Source organism: Prunus dulcis, chromosome 3, assembly GCF_902201215.1.
Source record: "Prunus dulcis chromosome 3, ALMONDv2, whole genome shotgun sequence".
In the NCBI taxonomy this organism is placed as follows: Eukaryota; Viridiplantae; Streptophyta; class Magnoliopsida; order Rosales; family Rosaceae; genus Prunus; species Prunus dulcis.
This window is the reverse complement of record NC_047652.1, coordinates 15,258,077-15,276,636: the sequence shown is the minus strand read 5'-3', so window position 1 is coordinate 15,276,636 and position 18,560 is coordinate 15,258,077. Positions and strand designations below refer to the sequence as shown.

The following is an 18,560-nucleotide window of genomic DNA, read 5'->3' as shown; positions in this document are numbered from 1 at the left end:
ACATTCAAGTTAGATCAAAAATGCCCCAAGCACACACCCTTGGTAATCACAAAATACCTTTGTTCGAATTGGCTTTCAAAACATATATCTTAGTATCTTACCTAAAAAATGCTACTTCCAAAATGAGTGAGCAACAATAGGTGGTAGGTTTTGTAGCACATACCTTACACTGACAATGTGCTACTCACAATTAGTTTCACACATTCTTCTAGCCCTTTGATTTAGTTTTACACTTTTTTCTTTTCCCAAAGGCTTTAAATAAAAGTTAAGAATTGTAGTTTTTTTTCTTTTCTTTTTCCACATGGAATAATTTCATTAGCAACTGGTAAACAAATAGTACAACCAATTATCAACAGGAGGAGCTGTAAAGTGATCTGGTTAAAATCTTGCTATAAAAAGAATCCAAAAGAAGAAATTTTGGACAAGAAAAAAGAAAGCACAACTCCTCCCAAATGACCTGGTTAAAATCGTGCTATAAAAAAATTTCGAAAAGAAGAAATTTCGGACAAGAAAAAAGAGTAGCACAACTCCTCCCAAAAGCAAGTAGTTATCACATTACTAAATGATGGGTGAATTACACGAAAATAAAAATGTTTATATCAAGAATCATGTAAAGGGAAATATACCATGCGTATAAGAGAAAAAGGGGGAAAATACCATCTTCCCTTTTTCTTTTCTTCTACTGAAGCCTCATCCTCCTTTATAGAATTTTTATAAATAAAAAAAAAATTATTTGGGAATTTTCTGGTGCACAAACTCGGCTGTACGGAAAAGCTCTGTGTCGTTAAACCACTGGCACTCTTCCTCACTTCTAAAATAAAAGGCAACAAATTCGTTTCTCCACGGTAAGCTTTAGATACATATAGATATAGCAATGTCGACGACCGCCAGAATTCATCCAGCAGCCTCTACAGTGCTCTCCTCCACCATCAAACACCACCTCCTCCGACCGCCTCCAACCGCTGTCGTATTCAGAACCAATCCCAACTCCGTCAGGCGTCGCGGAGCCATAAGAACCCTCACTGTGGCAGCGGCTGCCCCTTTCGAAGTTTGTGCCAAAGCCTCCGTCACTGTTCCCAACAAGCTCGGCGACTGTAAGTCTGTTTCTGTTTGATAGAGGAAAAAAAAAAAGTCTGGTGCTGTTTGGTCTCCCAGAAACTGCCGGAAAATGAAAAAATTTCAATGGTGTCTTTCTTGGTTTAGCCTTTTGTAGAGTACCCATGTGGCAGATTTCGTAGCATTGCAATTTCAGCGCACATAAGGCGCCAAATTCATATAAACTGAAAATTTTGTGAAACATTTTTGTAGAGAAAAGCCTCTTTCTCTTTACTTGTGTTCGTTTTTACTTAATAAGTTGTGTTTATCTGTGTGTTGGAGGAAGAAAAAATGAATGTGAAGATTGGGAATTTGTGGTTATAGAAATTATGGACATTATGTGAAAAGAGGCTATCTTTACCTTGGAGCTTTAATACATAGACTGAGTGGTATAATGAGTTTGAGATTCAGGTTATGGAATCAAATTTAACCAAAGAAAAACTGATATCCTGATAGGCATTGAAGAGTTTATAAGATGGCAGGAAACGTCTGATATCTGTGTCGATTTAAATTCTCATATTGCTTTCATTGTTGCATAGTGGTTTATAATTGTTGAGGTGGGAAATTGTTTAATGTGTCACTGTACTTTTAGTGGTGCATTTAAATCATGGGTGCGAATGATTGATTGTTTAATTGTCTCTCCTAGGTCCATTTTGTCAAAGGGTGTTGCTGACTCTAGAGGAAAAGAATCTCCCTTATGACCTGAAGTTGGTGGACTTGGCTAACAAGCCAGAGTGGTGATTTTCTGAATTTATCTGGGATTAAATTTCATTCTGTGTTGTTGAAAAATTGTCACTTACCTATGCCCTAGCGCACAAAGATTAAAGTGCAAATATCTGCTTCTATTTTGTTTCATCTTTTGAGTTCTATGACTTTCTTTTATTTTGTTTCCGTGTTTAGGTTCTTAAAGATTAATCCAGAAGGTAAAGTACCTGTGATAAATCTGAATGAGAAATGGGTTGCAGATTCAGATGTTATCACACAAGCTTTGGAAGAAAAGTATCCAGATCCACCTTTGGCAGCCCCCCCTGAGAAGGCTTCAGTGTATGTTACATATCCAGTACTATGAATTTCTGATAGTTTTACTCATTGCTAGGACATATGTTATGGCTTGAAGTACAGCCTAATGGCGAAAGAAAAAGGCAAAAAAATGTAATAATGGATTTTTGTTTTCATTTTGAACTCTAACACGGGTAGTTGTTTTCACTTAGAAGTAAATATATCAAAAATATCCAAATGTGTTGTCTACCCAACTGCACGAGGAGTATGTAAGCAGGAGAACCTATGAAAAAGTCTGTAGGAACTATCCAACTAAAGCAAGAAAAGGATTTTTATTTATTTGTATTTTGGTGAGAATGAAATTCCTAAAAAACATGTTACAAATGAATACCCCTACCTTTTTAAACTCACAAACTAAAATCGACCTAAAGGCAAGAATGTAACGATTGAGTTTGTTGGTCTATCACTATAGCAAAAGTTTAAGCTGTTTGAATGCAGCTGATGTTTATTTTAAATTCTAACATTCCCTCTCAGATGGGTCTCTCTCCATTATTAGTGTCCAAAACGTGGACTTGAACTTAACTTGGAAGGTTACAATTTCTGGGATTCTAACTTAGGATCACCAACTCTTACTTTGAAAATGTTTGTTGATTACCAGTATTCCCAAAAGTTTAAGCTGGTAGGGTCTGACATTTATTTTATATTCTTACAGTAACTAACTTAGATATGTATGTTGAGCGATAGGAAATCAGGTCCAACATAAAAATTAAACTAAAATTTAAGATATTTTGGTCTTTGAGTTTGCTTTTTCTTGAGCTTCTTGTTGTCTTCATCATTTTCCCCTAATTGGAGGGGACAAAATTCATCCTTGAGTTTTGAGAGCTTGAGTAAGAAGTTCCCACTTTGATTGTGGCATTAAATAAGTTAGGCAGAAGATAATTGTTGAGGCTGTGGCTCGAAATTATTGGGGAAGGGCTCCAAAATTACAAGCTTGATAATTGGCGCTTCAGTGTCCAGAGGGTAAATTGTCGAAGCTCGATGTTCCAAGGGAAGTCTTGAGGGAAGCTGGAGCATGCCATGTGGTTTTAGCTTTCCTGTTTTAGTTTTGATGCATTTTTGAGTCCTGTTTGGTACCTATCTCATTCTTTTAGTTGTGTTATGACTTTATGACGTTTCCTAATCAGTTTTAGGGTTTTAGTGAGCCTTTAATAGGTCTTGCAGAGCTTTGTCCTTCTTAGGTTGTCGGGATGCTTGTTTTATCTCTTGTAAGGTTTAGATAAACTAATTGAGAGAAAAACCTAGCAAGATTGAGCAATTGTGATCCTTTGATTGTGATTGAGATTCTCAGTCAAGTAACGTTGAGAAGAGTGGGAGATTAGTTAATGTGGTTGGAAGAACCTATTAAATTCTTTGGGTTTGTAATCTTATCCTTTCAACATTTGTGGATCATCGTGATCGTCCAGAGACGTAACCCAATTTGGGATGAATCACGTAAAATCTTGTCTTTTGATGGTGTGTTTCTTTCTGCATCTATTCTTGATCTTCGAGTAAGAGTTTGGTCCGAAATTCCGGGCGTGCTTTTGGTCAATGGAAGCCGTATGTATTCCTTCAATAGAGGCAGTCTGATAATGATTTTGCTAATATGAACTGGAAGCTGAAGTATTAAATATCTGAGCATCCATGGTAGTCTTTTCTGGACTTTAATGTTGCTTATGCTGAATACGTTACTATATGCAGTCAATAAGAATTGCCATCATAATTAATACCGTGCTGTAACGTTGCAGTCACCAAATTTATATACCTGATGTGTTGTTGCTGTTTAGTGAAATATCTCATGTTAAGTTGGCCTCCAGTTTGTTTGTTTGTTACTCAATACTTTTAATTATTTATTTCTTTATTCTAGTTTCGACTTTTTCTTTATTCTAGTTTCGACTTTTTTGGCTTGCCATAATATCATTAGCTCAGAATACTTTTCAAAGCGCTATGAGAAGCAATTTTGGTTGTTCTTCGCAGTGGGTCTAAGATCTTCTCCACATTTATTGGGTTCCTTAAGAGCAAAGACCCCAAAGATGGAACAGAACAAGCATTGCTAAATGAACTTATCTCTTTCAATGATTATCTCAAAGAAAATGTGAGGCTTCTACTTCCTCTGTTTTTTTGTTTTTTTTTTCTTATTTTCTTTCAGATTCTCTCTCTGTCCTCCATCAGTTGGCATCTTAGAATTATTTTCCTACTTCATCCATATTGGATTCAACCATTAATGGCTAAAACTTGTGATTAAAAACAAATTCATGATGTGAGGGACAATTTGGGATGCAGTTAATAAATTCTCATTTACCAAAATAAGAAAGCAAATTTATGATGTGGTCTTTCTGTGTAATGTAATGGTCCCTTGTTGTATACATAATTTGTGAAGTTTGATGTCTTCTTGTACAGGCATGTTTAAAAAAAACCAAATTAAATGGATATTTTGACGTTTATCTTTTTATTTATATCAGGGTCCTTTCATCAATGGGAAGGAGGTTTCTGCTGTAGATTTTTCACTTGGACCCAAGTTGTATCATCTAGAGATTGCTTTGGGGCATTTTAAAGATTGGTCAGTTCCAGATTCCCTTCCATATGTGAAGTCTTACATGAAGGTATGTGATATGGAGCTAACAAGCTTCCCCTTGTAATGAACAAGAGATCGTATTGTTGATTGAAAAGTAAATCTATAGGATACAAAATTGGATGGCACTAACAATGCAGAAGCAGTTTTATGTAAACATGTTCGTGCAAGGACTACTACCCCTTTTTACTAGATAGTGTTCTATGGTCCTAATACTGATGAATTTCTGATATGCAGAGTATATTCTCACTGGATTCATTCGTCAAAACTAGTGCCCTGAAAGAAGACGTCATTGCGGGTTGGCGGCCGAAAGTCTTGGGTTAAAATTGTCTTGCTGTTCTCTTTCTGTGGGACACCTTAGGTACATACCTTACCTTCACCTGTTCTGTACCTTAATCAAATGAATTCCTCTATTATTGACTTCTATGTTGGATTTCATTTTCTTACTGTGAAACAAGAGAGTACAATGAGTTCATAGATAGCGAAAAAAAGGAAGAAAGAACGAGTTTGTATATCCGGTGTTTAGAATTTGGAGTGTATTACTTGTGAGAATGTGAAGGTAAAAAGTCCCACATTGGAAAGTTGTAAAACCTAACAAGGGCTTATAAGGAGTTGGGCTACTCCCCCCATTGCCAATTGGTTTTGGGGTGGAACCTCAACTTCCTTCATTACTGGTATAGTAATTTCAGAACTCCTCACGTAGATGTGTGTAAGAATTACTACTTGGCGTTTTCAAATGTTAATCCACAAAATGGAATATCTCAACTATACCGAATTTATTTTTTTCCTTTCTGTTTGCTACAAAAAGCTCAGTGAATCATAGTAGGCAGAGGCTAAACCGAATTTTTGTCTGTTTGAATACCATCGGGCAACAACTCGTCTTAAAGTACAAAAATGCAAAAAGTACACAACTCCTCCTCCAACATATGGAGAGACTTTGGCTGTCATGGATTCTTTACGAAGGCAACTAGAATAGGGGAAAGCTTGAGCCTTGTGCCCTTGGGTTGCTGCTGTCTCCTTATTTCGATACGCATACCGCAAATAAATTTTCTGACGTTGTAGGTTGCTTTTCTGAAGCAGTTGCATCCCTTTGCACATTTTCTTTTTCGGTTCTTATTGTTGAGCTGAATTATTGGCATATATGGCAATACTGTTTAATTGTTTCAATAACAACAAAAAGATGTAAACATGTGATTTTGGGACCAACAGGTCCATAGCTCAGAGTTGAGAGCATTTGCTTGCAGATCAATGGTTTAGGTTTGAACCGCAATAACGCCTCTCCCTCCCCCTTCCGAACTTTGACCCTAAAAAAAGGTCATTTTGGGCATACAAGTCTTCGAGGTAGCTTACACAGGTTTGCAATGATTGACCTCGTAGGGGTATATAGCTTAAGCAATCGATGAATTAATGGTTTAAAGTAGTTTAATATAACTCATGCACAAACCAGTTCAACTAACATGGTCTCATAGTTGCTTGCTAAGGTCTTCACCCGCATATTATCTTAGGGGTACATCCTAAGAAAACAATTGTCATTCCAAATTTATAATGATAATGAAATGTTCTAAACCAAACACCAAACTTTGTTGCTTAACTAACAACTCAACAAAATATCTCAATTGAAAAGTATTTGAATGCATTTGGTGCCTCGCACTGGACTGGATTATTTAAATGTTCGCTTAATATTTGGCGAACTTAAAAATACCCGGACTGAACTCATTAAATTAGACAACAATCCATATACCGCTTATGCAAAACATCCCCACTTGAAAATTCGTCATCTTTAATACAAGCGATAAATCTAGTCAGCTAAATAATATAGTGGAGCACCCCTAACAGCATCGAAGCGAGCAAGCTCTTCAAATGCTTGAGCCACCAATTCGCCAGCAACTTCAGCAATTTAAGGCCTTTCGAATAAATTTTTTTTTAAACAAAAAAAAATGGTAAAACTGAATTTTTTAAATTTTTTTTTAAAAATGCAAGAGACTACGCACAAAATCCTGATTTGGGCTTAATTAGAATGTTATAAACTTGTTTAATAATCTATGTTCTTTTTAAAATTTAAAAAAAATTAACAAAGGGGGCTAAAGCCTAATTGAAAATTGTTAAACAATGGCCTGAGGCCTACAAACACCTAAGACCCTTAGTTGAGATTTTATCTCTTAACCGTTAGATGAAACTAACTAATTTGATCTAATAGCTAACCAATTTGATCCAACGGTTAAAAGATAGGGCCTCATCTAAGGGCTTAGATAAGGCCATCACTGTAGAATTCTTGCACCAATAAAAAAAAAAAAAAAAAACTGATTCTGCTGTGTTGCAAGAATAATAAGCTGTGAACTAAAGCAGTTAGGCATTTGGTAAATGACATTTGAAAAAGTGATGTGAGTAATCAAAGTGTTTGGTAAATTTTTATCAGAAGTGCTTTTATTATGTATAACGACAAAAAGGGACATGATAATAAAACTAGTACTTTTTTTAGAAAAACAAATTCAACCGCACAACATATACTTATCTTTTTTTTAAAAAAAAATTATTTAAATCTACAATTGTCACATTTAAATTAATTAAAAAGAATAACAAACAAAAAAGTTCATATTACAAATAAATAAAGTCAGCTAAAATTTCGTCAGAAAAAATAAATAAACCTAAACCCCAATCTCTCTCTCTCTCTCTCTCTCTCTCTCTCTCTCTCTCTCTCTCTCTCTCTCTCTCTCTCTTTTTGCTGCATTGTAGTTTCTAATTTGATTCTATGATTTTATTGGTTTTGGTTGTTTCTTACTATTTGATGGCATGAATTTTTTGATTTTCAGTTGCTGATTTGATTAGTTTAGGTCTCTTTTTACTAACTGTGGTCATGTAGTTTTTAATTTTTAGTTATTTTGGGATGTGGCTTACTAGGTGCTGCATTGCAGTTTCTAATTTGATTATATGATTTTATTGGTTTTGGTTGTTTCTTACTAGTTGTTGGCATGAATTTTTTGGTTTTCGGTTTCTAATTTGATTGGTTTAGGTCTCTTTTTACTAGATGAGATCATGTAGTTTTTGGTTTTTAGTTATTTTGGAATGTGGCTTACTAGGTGCTGCATTGCAGTTTCTAATTTGATTATGTGATTTTATTAGTTTTGGCTGTTTCTTACTAGCCGTTGGCATGAATTTTTTGGTTTTTAGTTGCTGTTTTGATTGGTTTAGGTCTCCCCTTACTAGTTGATGAATTTTTAGATAGGTGCTGCATTGCAGTTTCCATTTAATTACAATTCGCTAAATGATGTTATCATTTCCTAGCATTGGAAGTAGAATCTTATAAACATTAATAATTATATCTGATTTGATGAAATATAGTTTGTTTTTCAATAATAAATCTCTTGTCCGTTTATAATTTTGTTAATTTTTTTGGTTTTTGATTATATTTCGTTTTGATTTGAGTAGTTGTTTTGATTTCTTTAGGCTGCTGTTTTTTATGTGTTGCACTAGAGTTTATATTTATATTTTTTGATTTGATTTGTTTAGGTTGTTTTTTCATAGGTTTTGTCATGAAGTTTTTGGTCTTCCTTCCTACATGAAAAGCGTAGCACCTTGGGAGGTATGAAATATCTACCTCATGTTTCTTGTAGTTCAATTTTGCCTGCAAATTTTGGGTACTTTAGTTCAATATAATGCTTTAATCACCTACATTATGAAAAAAAAACTGCTTATTTTTGCACAAACTGCATTGCATTTTTGCATAAATTGCATTGCATTTTTGCATTCAATTACAATTGGCTAAATTGTTTTATAATTGGATATCAGTATGATTTTTGAAGTTAATGAAAATTAGACAATTGTGTCATCAATGGATATGCCTTTTAGACTTAGTTTAGTTGCTTGTTTTCATGATGGCTTTACTTTTTAGATTGTAGATTGATCAGTATTAACACAATGCATTGCAGTTTATATTTCTATAGAATTGGTTTTTGTTTTTGTTGCAGTCTATGTTTTATTTGCATTTTTTGTTTTTGTTTACATCATTGATATATACATTGTTTTTTATGTATAACTCTTTTGCATGATGGATTTGATACAAATGTTGCGCGAATTGGTGTTGAAATGATATATATATATTTTTTTTATAACCGTTGATTGTTTATATAAAAATTGTTTAATTGAATAAATATCACAAAAAATAAGTTTGGTGTAGTGGTTTGTGAATGAGGCTTCCTCCCTTGAGGGTCAAGGAGTGGCATTGTGTGTAATTTTGATTTTTATAAATTACATTATTGTAAAATTAAGTACTACTTTTTGGTCTTCAACCTTATGCTTATTAGGTGAAATTGTATTTCTATATTCCAATTAGTAAACTATTTAAAATGAAAGCTCCCTTTATTATTAGTCTATGAAAAATTGAAATTAGCAGCACTCTATTTTTTGCTTTCAACTTTTTACCCATCTTCTTACCATCTTAGGGCTTAAAGAAGCCAGTTTATAAGGACAACTTAGGACTTATTATTTCTCAAGTATAACTTTTCTGTAAATTAGAATAACTCTTATGGCAACTATGGGGAAATATAAAAAAGGGAAAGTGACTGAAAATTATGACAAATTATTCAGGTATCTATACAGATTTTAAGCCTGTGTATTTACCCACATTTCGCTATATTAAAGCCTTTCTAATAATCTAATTGATTAAGAGATGCCACATCATCAAGCTTTGAGTTATAAAAAAAATTTCTAAATTGACGTTGAACTTTGTGATGTAATGGCAAATCTCCCATGTTTGCAAAAAATTTCAATTCCCAACAAATCAAGTAAAATTAGTTTTCTTTTTTTCTTCCAATGCACATAGTTTTTTCCTTTGCCTTTTGGGAAGAAAGAGCGATGCCAATGGAAGTTTATAGAGATATTTAGTTATATACTCATTCTTAGCACTAGTGATATAAATAAACTCTATGCCATTTAATTTCTATAAAAAAATCCAAAAAATGACAACTAGCCCCATTGAATTTAATTTTGATTATTAAATTACTTTGATATCCTATTGAGTATTTTGGATTTTTTTATATGAGGTTTTGGGGTTGGGTTTGTTTTAAGAAATCAATGGCTGTTTTGTAATTTATAAGAAATTAGAAGCCTTTTTGTTATTTTGTAAATGGGTCTTGGGTGTGTTTATGAAGTCCATTTCATATAGGTTTTTTGTATTATAATTTGGGCCAATTTATGAGTATAATAGTAATCTTCCAAGTTTATATGATTCCTTTGAGTTTGAACTTCAATTAGCTACTATCATTTTACTCTCTCTCTCTCTCTCTCTCTCTCTCTCCAAACCTAGTAGAGAAAAAAAAACTCCCCCACCTCTTCAGTGTCGCATCTTGGGGGGAGGTGGTCTGCCCCTCCTCCCTCCCCCTCCTCTTCCTCATTCTTCCTCCTTGAATTACGCTTTTCTTCTTCTCCCTTTATTTTCCAATCTGGTGGGATGAAGACCATGGGCATGATTTCCCCTATCACCACCCTCTTTACCTTGCGGGTCTTGCTCCATACCGACCCAAAATCTATGGCTCATCTGGATTCCTTCCCTCCCCTTTGATATGGCCTCATCCTTGGGATGTAGATGCACATTTCAAATGCGTTTTGGCGCGTATTTATTGGAAGGTGTGTAGAGCTCTAGCTTGAGTACTTGCACCACCTCCTTCCAGTTTATTGGTTCTTTTTCTCTTAGTTGTGGAATGGGTTTTCTCATTCTTTTTTTTATGGCTGCTGTCCTTTAGATGTATTGGTTGGGTTAATTCTGGTTCTGTTGGCGAATCTTGGGTGGGCTATGTTTTGAGGGATATTTGGCTTGGTTTGCTGACCTACGAGTGTTTGGTTCTTCATGGTGGTGATTGGTGGTTTGTCCATCTATAGTTGTGGAGTTTCTCTTTGCAGATGGCGGCTTGGAGTTTCTCTTTGGTTGTGGCCGCTAGGTATTTTTCTTTTATTTTATGTATTTTATGTTTAATTTGGGCCTTATGTCAAATGTGGCCTTTATGCCGAATGTGGCCTTTATGCCGAATGTGGGCGTAATGCCTCTTTGTGGGCTATATGCCTTTATATGGGCTAAATGCCTTTATGTTGGCTTTTGCCGTTTTAGTTTTTTTTTTTCTTGGGAACATGATCTTCGTGCTATACTATATAGTCTGTAATGGTTTTAGCTAGATTTGTTCGTGTTTGTTTCATGTTGGTTTTCTGGCTGGTGTTTTTGCCTAACTTTATTTATTATATTTTCTGCCCTTTTAAAGGATTGCAATGAATTGGAACTTTTACCTAAAGAAAAAAACAGAAAAAAAGAACTTCAATTAGCCACCTTCTTCGTCCTCTACTGATTAGCAAAATATTGTGCTGTATCTTTCAATCAAAAGAGGAAGGAAAAAAAATCTGTGCAAAGAAAATAAAAAAAAGAATAATAGAAAAACTAGTTTTGACGCTCAAGTCAAAACTGAAGGCATACAGGTAAAGTCCATGCAATCCTTATCCAACAAAAAAAAAAAAGAAGGTCCAATCCTATTAGGTTAAGGCTTTCCCATACCTATAAATATAAGGACTAAGTCCATCTCTTCTATAAAACCAAGGCACAAACACAATCTCTCTCTCTCTCTCTCTCGTAAATGGTGCTCAGCTCAGATCAGATGGGTTCCTTTTTGCACTTAGCGGTTCCTCCTGATGACGGAAACCTTGGTCCTATTCCAGCATCCCAAGTGAAGGATGAGAAGCAATTGGGTGAGGAGGTTAGCAAAACCACAACCAACTTGTCTTCTTCTTCTTCTTCTTCTTCAGTTTCGACGCATACTAGGGCTATTGGGATCATTCATCCTCCCCTAGAAATCAGAATCGTTCTCGACAAAACTGCCGAATTCGTGGCAAAGAATGGACCCGGATTTGAGAAAAGGGTCGTTGCTGAGAATACTGGAAATCAAAAGTTCAACTTTTTGATTTCCTCAAGCCCTTTTCACGCATATTATCAGCATCGCTTGCTTGAGTTCTGTGCTAAAAATCAGTCTTCTGGACAGCAACAGCAACAGCAACCTTCTTTGCAGCAGCCTGCAGCAGATCCCTCTGCCCAGTTTAAACCAGTGCTCAAAGTGCTCGAAACACCCGAAGCTGAGGAGTATACTGTTCGGCTTCCTCAAGGAATTACTGGGGAAGATTTGGATATTATTATGCTCACAGCCCAGTCCGTGGCTCGAAATGGGAAATCGTTTTTGACAGCATTGGTAAACAGGGAAATCAATAACCCCCAGTTCCATTTTCTGATGATTCGTACCCCTAGAATGTCTACGTTTTTCTCTTTTCTTGTAGATGCGTATTCGAAGGTGGTGATGCCGCCCAAGGGTTTGACAGAGAAGCTTAAGAAAAGTGTTGCAGACATGGAAACTGTGCTTGAAAGGTGTGTGCGTCGGCTGGAGTGGGAACGTTCACAAGAGCAGGCAAAGCAGAAGGCTGAAGATGAGATTGAGCAGGAAAGGATACAAATGGCTATGATTGATTGGTATGATTTTTCTGTGATTGAAACAATAAACTTTGCCGATGATGAAGACGAGGATTTACCTCCTCCAATGGCCCTTGACGAGGTTATGAGGAGAAGCAAGGTCACTGATATGGAAGAAGATATTGTTCAGCCTGGTGAGCAGGTGGAAATGGAAATGGATGAAGAAGAGATGCAGCTTGTTGAGGAGGGCTTCATGACAGAGGATCCAGAACCACCACTGAGAATTGTGAACAATTGGAAGAGACCTGAGGACAGGATCCTTGCCCAAAGAGACCCAACAAAGTATGTCATTTCTCCAATCACTGGGGAGCTTATCCCTATCAATGAGATGTCTGAACACATGAGGATTTCTCTAATTGATCCAAAATATCAAGAGCAGAAAGAAAGGATGTTTGTTAAGCTTCGGGAGACTACGCTTGCTCAGGATGACGAAATCTCAAGAAACATTCTGGGCCTTGCACGAACCCGCCCTGACATTTTCGGTACCACAGAGGAAGAAGTTTCTAACGCAGTCAAGGCTGAGATTGAAAGAAAGAAAGATGAGCAACCACAACAGGTCATCCGGGATGGTCACACTGAAAGCACTAGCCGCACAGAAAATCATGTCCTTAACAATGATGCAAGAAACCTTCCTGGTCCTGCAGCTCCTCCTCTGTCTAGACCCCGAGTTGTCCAATATCAATCAGTTAGACCACCCCCACCCGGTTCTCGGTTTACAGTCATGCAAGTTCCCCGAGCTTATAACCCCCTTGCTGTTCCTCCACCTACAATGCAGATGATGCCACCACCACCATTGCCTCAGGGGATGCCTCCACCACCACTTCCAGAAGAACCTGCGCCAAAGCGGCAGAAGCTTGATGATTCTACGCTTATTCCAGAAGATCAGTTTTTGGCACAGCATTCGGGACCCATCCACATCACAGTATCCGTCCCCAATGTTGATGAAGGTAATCTGAAGGGACAACTTTTGGAGATTATGGTGCACTCTTTATCTGAAAATGTTGGAAGTCTGAAAGAAAAAATCTCTGGGGAGATCCAGCTTCCTGCAAACAAGCAGAAACTGAGTGGAAAACCTGGTTTTCTCAAGGACAATATGTCGCTTGCATATTACAATGTCGGAGCAGGAGAAACACTTACTCTTTCATTAAGAGAGCGTGGTGGAAGAAAGCGATTTCATTAAGAGAGCGTGGTGGAAGAAAGCGATGAAACAGATTAAATAACCAGGACGATTAAGGTTCATGCTGGACTTTTCTTGTTATTATGAGAATATGCAATATATCATGTGGGACTCTTTTATTGTACTTTATTGGATGATTTTTCTGAACATATTATTGTTGTCTTTAAATTGTTGCTAGGTGTCGTATCTAATACAGATTTGGTGCCTCAGCGAGTGTCTCTGGAGGACAATGGGAAGTAGATCAGTTCCTTTTGCTTAGCCAGAGCAAGTCATTTGCTTATATATCTAATTACGGCTTTTTTTTGCAATGCAGTTTTTTTCTCTGGAAACGATGTGCCTCATAATCGTATTATGGCTTTGATATCCATAGAAGCATGATTGATGTCAGAAGACCTTTGTTTGTTTAAATTATTTTTGATGTTCACTTCAAATTTTGTTGCTGAAATATTTTTCTCTTTGATGAATGTTTGGTATTTTGGGCGTTATCTAAGTATGTAGTTTCATTTTGTAGGGTTAAGCTATACTGTGCACTTATCAAAGGGGTGATGCCTCTAGAAACTTGTATTGTTTTGCACTCATGTTATCCTTGAACCAGCCAATAGCAAGCAGTGGCTGGTAGAGTTGGTGTTTTCTGATGTTGGTTAACTGCAGGACAAACGCTTAGAGCTACTTGTTGGGACTCATAAAATGGTCTGTGCAACCAGTTAGATGTGTCTTCTTCTTTAAGCATCTAAGCCAGGTAAGATGCTTTCTCATCTTTACCATTTTCATGTAGAATTCCTAGCTCTTTTTCCAACTCTGATGGCAATCCTTATACATGCCATTTCTCTTTGCACTATGGGCTGGAAGGAACCACCGGGTTTGATTGCAGTACCATATTAAAGGAACACTTAGGATTTTATATCTTTGTATTTTCTCTAGGATTATTAGAGAAGGGTTACGTAGCTTCCCATAGGAAACCGAACAAGATCTCTGACTTACGGTTCCATATCAGCACATTAGCCATGTTCTATCATAACTACAACTCAATTCATAGCAATTTTTTTTTTTTTTTGCAGTATACTGAAATCCCCCTGAACTTGTAGCTACTTCTCGACTAGTGTAATCTTTGTTTTACCGTTGATCCATATAGGTTCCACATCTCATCAATGGGCAGACCTTACCAAAATCCGATGGAAGAATACTGGTTCATGCATCATCACTTTCGATGATCGTTCTTCAGTCGGTTTTAAGTTACCAAAGCAGCGTGCAAGTAACCTTTTCATGTCAGTTTGAGCACCAATCTCTTATAGTCACATAGCTAGTTGTAACTTGGATTGTAGGGTGGAGGATGTAAGCTGGTATCTGGTGAATGAGCTTGACCACCAGTTGGGTTTATGAGTTGTCTTGGAAACAGAGTGGTGGTTGCGTCAATATAGGCATCAAGGAAAAGATTGCAGAAGTCAAGAAAAGAAGAAATTGCATTGAATTAGGAAGGGTCATGAATCGCGTTGTGCTTGCTTACCTTAAGTGTGATCGAAATCACAAGTGAATTACATATATTTCTAACTTAAGAATTAATGACAAGTGACTTATAGCTTAAGTGATTAAGAGTAGTTATCCCTACACCCTGAGGTCTTGTGTTCAAATTCCCCCTCGATATCGCTTATAATTGCTGTTGTATTGTATCCATGATACTGTTTTTGCCTTGTTGGAAAATCTTGGTCGTGTTGACAAGTTTCAACAGAGTTGTTTTACTTGTTATTCTAATAAGAAAATATATGGGGAAATTGAGTTGGCCAAAGAAGAGATTATTAATGTGGGAGATGTGCGTCTAGTCTTATTATTTGCATATGAATTATTGGAGGATTAGCTAACCATTATAGTCCTCCCACTAAAGACAGTTCATGGAGTTAAATTATTCGCCTTTATGGTTATGAGGGAAGTCATAGTGTGTTTGCTTTTTGTTGGGTTTAATTATATAATAGTTTTAGGGGAATTTTTATTTAAACTTTTCTGTGTTATGTAATTTTTACTCATGTAATTCTTCAGTTTTGTTAATGAGAAAACAGTTTTGTAGTTTGTTATTCTCTATTGATTTCTTACCAGAGATGGCATCTCCTACCACAACAAATATATATCCCAGAAATATAGCTGTGTTTTTGTTGTTGCCAAAGTTAGGAAGAGGGAGGGGTGAGATTCACATGGGTATCATGGGGGTTTGAACCTAGGACTACTTGAGAGCACACCAAAGACCTGAGCTAATCCAACTAGCACCCCCATTGATTAGAAAAATAGCTGTTTGCTTTGCCATATATGGCTAATTAAATTATGAGATATTAATCTCATTTTCTAGAATTATGAGATATTTTTGCAGTCAGGTTTCTTTTCAATAAGTAATTGTTAATTAATCTAGTAGACACAGCCCCAGGTCTGCAAGCACACCATAAAGGACAAGAGTTTTGTCCTATCTAGCCATACTTCTTCACAAAAATTATAGTATATACAAGTATATATTACACTGTTCACTACTACACTTATGTAAAATATCATAATGTAAAACAATTCCACACATATATATTTACTGCTTAAACACTAATTACTATAGGTGAAAACCCACCAAGAAGTTTAGAAGAAAAATTAAATAAAGGAATCGCATGCAGTCTTTGTTAATTGCTCCTCTAAGTCTGTCTATTGGCAATGTAGTTGGCTAAACAATATAATGGAGCAGCCATAGCAGCATCAAAATGAGCAAGCTCTTCTATTGCTTGAGCCACCAACTTAGCAGCAAAATTCTTTGCCCCTTCAATGCCCATGAGCTTTGGATATGTGGCCTTGTCGCTTGCCAAGTCCTTCCCAGCCGTCTTTCCCAATTCCTCCGACGACTTTGTCACATCCAGAATGTCGTCAACAACTTGAAACAACAACCCTATGCACCTTGCATACTTCCTCATCCTCTCTACCTCACCTTCATTCCCTCCTCCAATTATTGCCCCGCAAACCACCGAAGCCTCGAGGAGCTTCGCGGTTTTATGCACATGTATGTACTCCAATTCTTCTAGTGTCACTTCTTTACCTTCACTCAAAATGTCAACAATTTGACCCGCCACGAGGCCTGATGACCCTACGGCTGAACCAAGCTCGGCAATGGCCCGAACCACGCGTTCAGGGGAGACCACTTTTGTGGTCTTAGCCGCTATGTGCTCAAAGGCAAGGGAGAGGAGGGCATCACCGGCTAAAATAGCGGTTTCTTCCCCAAAAGCCTTGTGGTTTGTGGGCTTTCCACGACGAAGATCGTCGTTGTCCATGCAAGGAAGATCATCATGAATAAGTGACATGGTGTGGATCATTTCAACGGCACAAGCTGTTGGGATTGCCAGAGACTGATCCCCTCCAACTAATTCACACGAAGCAAGGCATAGAACCGGACGCACACGCTTTACGCCGGCTAAAAGTGAGTACCTCATTGCCCTATGGATTTTCTTGGGGTATTGCAAGGGCACAGCCTCATTCAAAGCTTTCTCCACCTTCTTTGCCTTCATGGACAGGTACTCATCAAATTGGAATATGGGCAACTGGGTAATTTCAAGTGGTTTGGTGAGCAATGGTTGGACTGAAGATGAGTCAGCAACTTGTGTATGTGTGGCCCTAATCTTCAAGGAAATGAGCCTGAGGCTACCAATTGATATTCTAGGGCTAGGACTTTTGTTGAGAGCAATATTAGGATTTCTGAGAAGGGCTGAGTTTTCATAGCTTGGAATGGTTGAGAAAAGAGCCATTGATTGGAAGACCAGAATTCCTTGTTGATATTAATTGTTGGGTGAATGATGGTCTCGGGAGTTATAAACTCACGATATAGGAGAGACTAAAGAAGTAAAGATGCCGATTGAGATGTCGATTTCCATAGCTTAGGGTTATTCCTTTTGATCTGGCTTGGACTCTAGTGTATCATTACATATACATATAGTTTTGGACGTTAACGTTTTGGATCTTATTTTGGTGATGACGGTTGGTCACACGTTATTTGAGATTTATTTATGTTTTTCCTATTTGATATGCAAGAATTTGAATTATTTAATTCTACTATTTAAGTATGCACCCGTCATTGTGTTGCAATAGTTTTGGAATATATATGATATAGCCAACCCTGTTTGATTCCGAACCTGCTTAGCTTGCCTACAAAGATTAGATTCCCCGAGGAAACCAAACTCCCATCAAGCATGCATGATGCATCGCGACAGATTGTTTTCCAAAAGAAAAATTCTCAAGATTTTATAACATTGTGTCATGCATTATGCCAATAGTAAATACTAGAGGGAGAGTTGAACACATTACCTTAGTATATATTTCAAATTTGAATACCTTCTTTCGCGAAAAAAAAAAAAATTAAAGAGTTAAATTAACTAGTTTTTAGCAATCATTAAGCACTAACTATACCCTTGTGTCCCTTAATTAAGCTTCTCAGATTGACTCTGAAAAAACAATGATTTTCTCTCTCACACCTATTTCTTTCTCAGATTCATGTGTAATGGAAAACATTTTTGCTGGTTTAAACTACAGTAATTTTCAACATTGGACTAACAAAGAATTTAGTACGGTGACTCAAATTAAGAGCGCACACACATTTCTGCACTAATTAAATATTAAGTGTATTTTTTTCTTTTGAAATTTCAGATTTATTAATAGAGCAAAAATATTTAATTAAGTACAATGAGAAAGTAGGAAAAAACCACAATAAACAGGAAAAGCTAAATTGAATTCTGCAGGAAAAAAGTTTCTTAATTACCAGGATACTCGGGAGGTAAATACAGCACATGTGGGAGTATGTTCCTAGATTTGTGCCCCAAACTTTTCATGCCAAAACCTAACAGTTTGACATTAAAATCCTGCAAAAAATAAACAAAACACAATTAGTTAATATAATTACGGGTAACCCTAATATAATATGAGTGCTGCTATTCTCACCCCTGTTAGAGTTCTTTGTATGTTTAGTGAAGAAGAGAGAGCAGAGAGCAAGAGAAAAGAGAGAAAATCAATGTAACAGTATTGCTATTGCATTTCTCTGTGTATTTTCATTACATGCTCAGTGTGAGCTATAACAGAATTGATAGCTGGATTCTCTGACATCACAGAGAATCACAGCCCTTCATTCAAAACTGCAATCTAGAATCCTTACAAGTGGCAGCTGCCACTTTAGCATTACTAAC

General features: G+C 36.7%; 3 protein-coding genes across 7 annotated transcripts; 2 read left to right on the top strand and 1 right to left on the bottom strand.

Annotated features, from left to right (window-relative positions):
* The first annotated feature begins 656 nt into the window (after positions 1-656).
* LOC117622957 (glutathione S-transferase DHAR3, chloroplastic) lies at positions 657-5,260 on the top strand. The gene is made up of 6 exons (XM_034353778.1): positions 657-1,094; positions 1,742-1,832; positions 1,996-2,139; positions 4,108-4,225; positions 4,593-4,733; positions 4,940-5,260. The coding sequence occupies exons 1-6, from the start codon at positions 875-877 to the stop codon at positions 5,024-5,026; spliced, it is 801 nt and encodes a 266-aa protein (XP_034209669.1). The 5' UTR covers positions 657-874; the 3' UTR covers positions 5,027-5,260.
* A 6,027-nt stretch (positions 5,261-11,287) lies between these two features.
* LOC117623187 (probable splicing factor 3A subunit 1) lies at positions 11,288-16,168 on the top strand. Of its 5 annotated transcripts, none has more exons than XM_034354073.1 (4): positions 11,288-13,431; positions 13,553-13,916; positions 14,026-14,113; positions 16,060-16,168. In XM_034354073.1, the coding sequence occupies exon 1, from the start codon at positions 11,317-11,319 to the stop codon at positions 13,375-13,377; it is 2,061 nt and encodes a 686-aa protein (XP_034209964.1). In that variant the 5' UTR covers positions 11,288-11,316; the 3' UTR covers positions 13,378-13,431; positions 13,553-13,916; positions 14,026-14,113; positions 16,060-16,168. The 5 variants fall into 5 exon arrangements, with proteins under 5 accessions (XP_034209964.1, XP_034209965.1, XP_034209960.1 ...); XM_034354074.1 differs by lacking the exon at positions 16,060-16,168 and adding an exon at positions 14,433-15,364; XM_034354069.1 differs by having other exon boundaries at positions 13,553-14,113.
* Positions 15,928-17,132, bottom strand: LOC117623188 (geranylgeranyl pyrophosphate synthase 7, chloroplastic-like). Its single transcript, XM_034354075.1, has one exon. The coding sequence runs from the start codon at positions 17,130-17,132 to the stop codon at positions 16,035-16,037; it is 1,098 nt and encodes a 365-aa protein (XP_034209966.1). The 3' UTR covers positions 15,928-16,034.
* Positions 17,133-18,560: the final 1,428 nt, after the last annotated feature.

Excerpts from the sequence above, each read along its gene's own strand:
- LOC117622957 (XM_034353778.1), top strand. The coding sequence starts at position 875 with ATGTCGACGACCGCCAGAATTCATCCAGCAGCCTCTACAGTGCTCTCC. Across the intron at positions 1,095-1,741 it reads TCCCAACAAGCTCGGCGACT|GTCCATTTTGTCAAAGGGTG; the intron begins GTAAGTCTGTTT and ends TGTCTCTCCTAG. Across the intron at positions 4,734-4,939 it reads ATGTGAAGTCTTACATGAAG|AGTATATTCTCACTGGATTC; the intron begins GTATGTGATATG and ends TCTGATATGCAG.
- LOC117623187 (XM_034354073.1), top strand. The coding sequence starts at position 11,317 with ATGGTGCTCAGCTCAGATCAGATGGGTTCCTTTTTGCACTTAGCGGTT.
- LOC117623188 (XM_034354075.1), bottom strand. The coding sequence starts at position 17,132 with ATGGCTCTTTTCTCAACCATTCCAAGCTATGAAAACTCAGCCCTTCTC.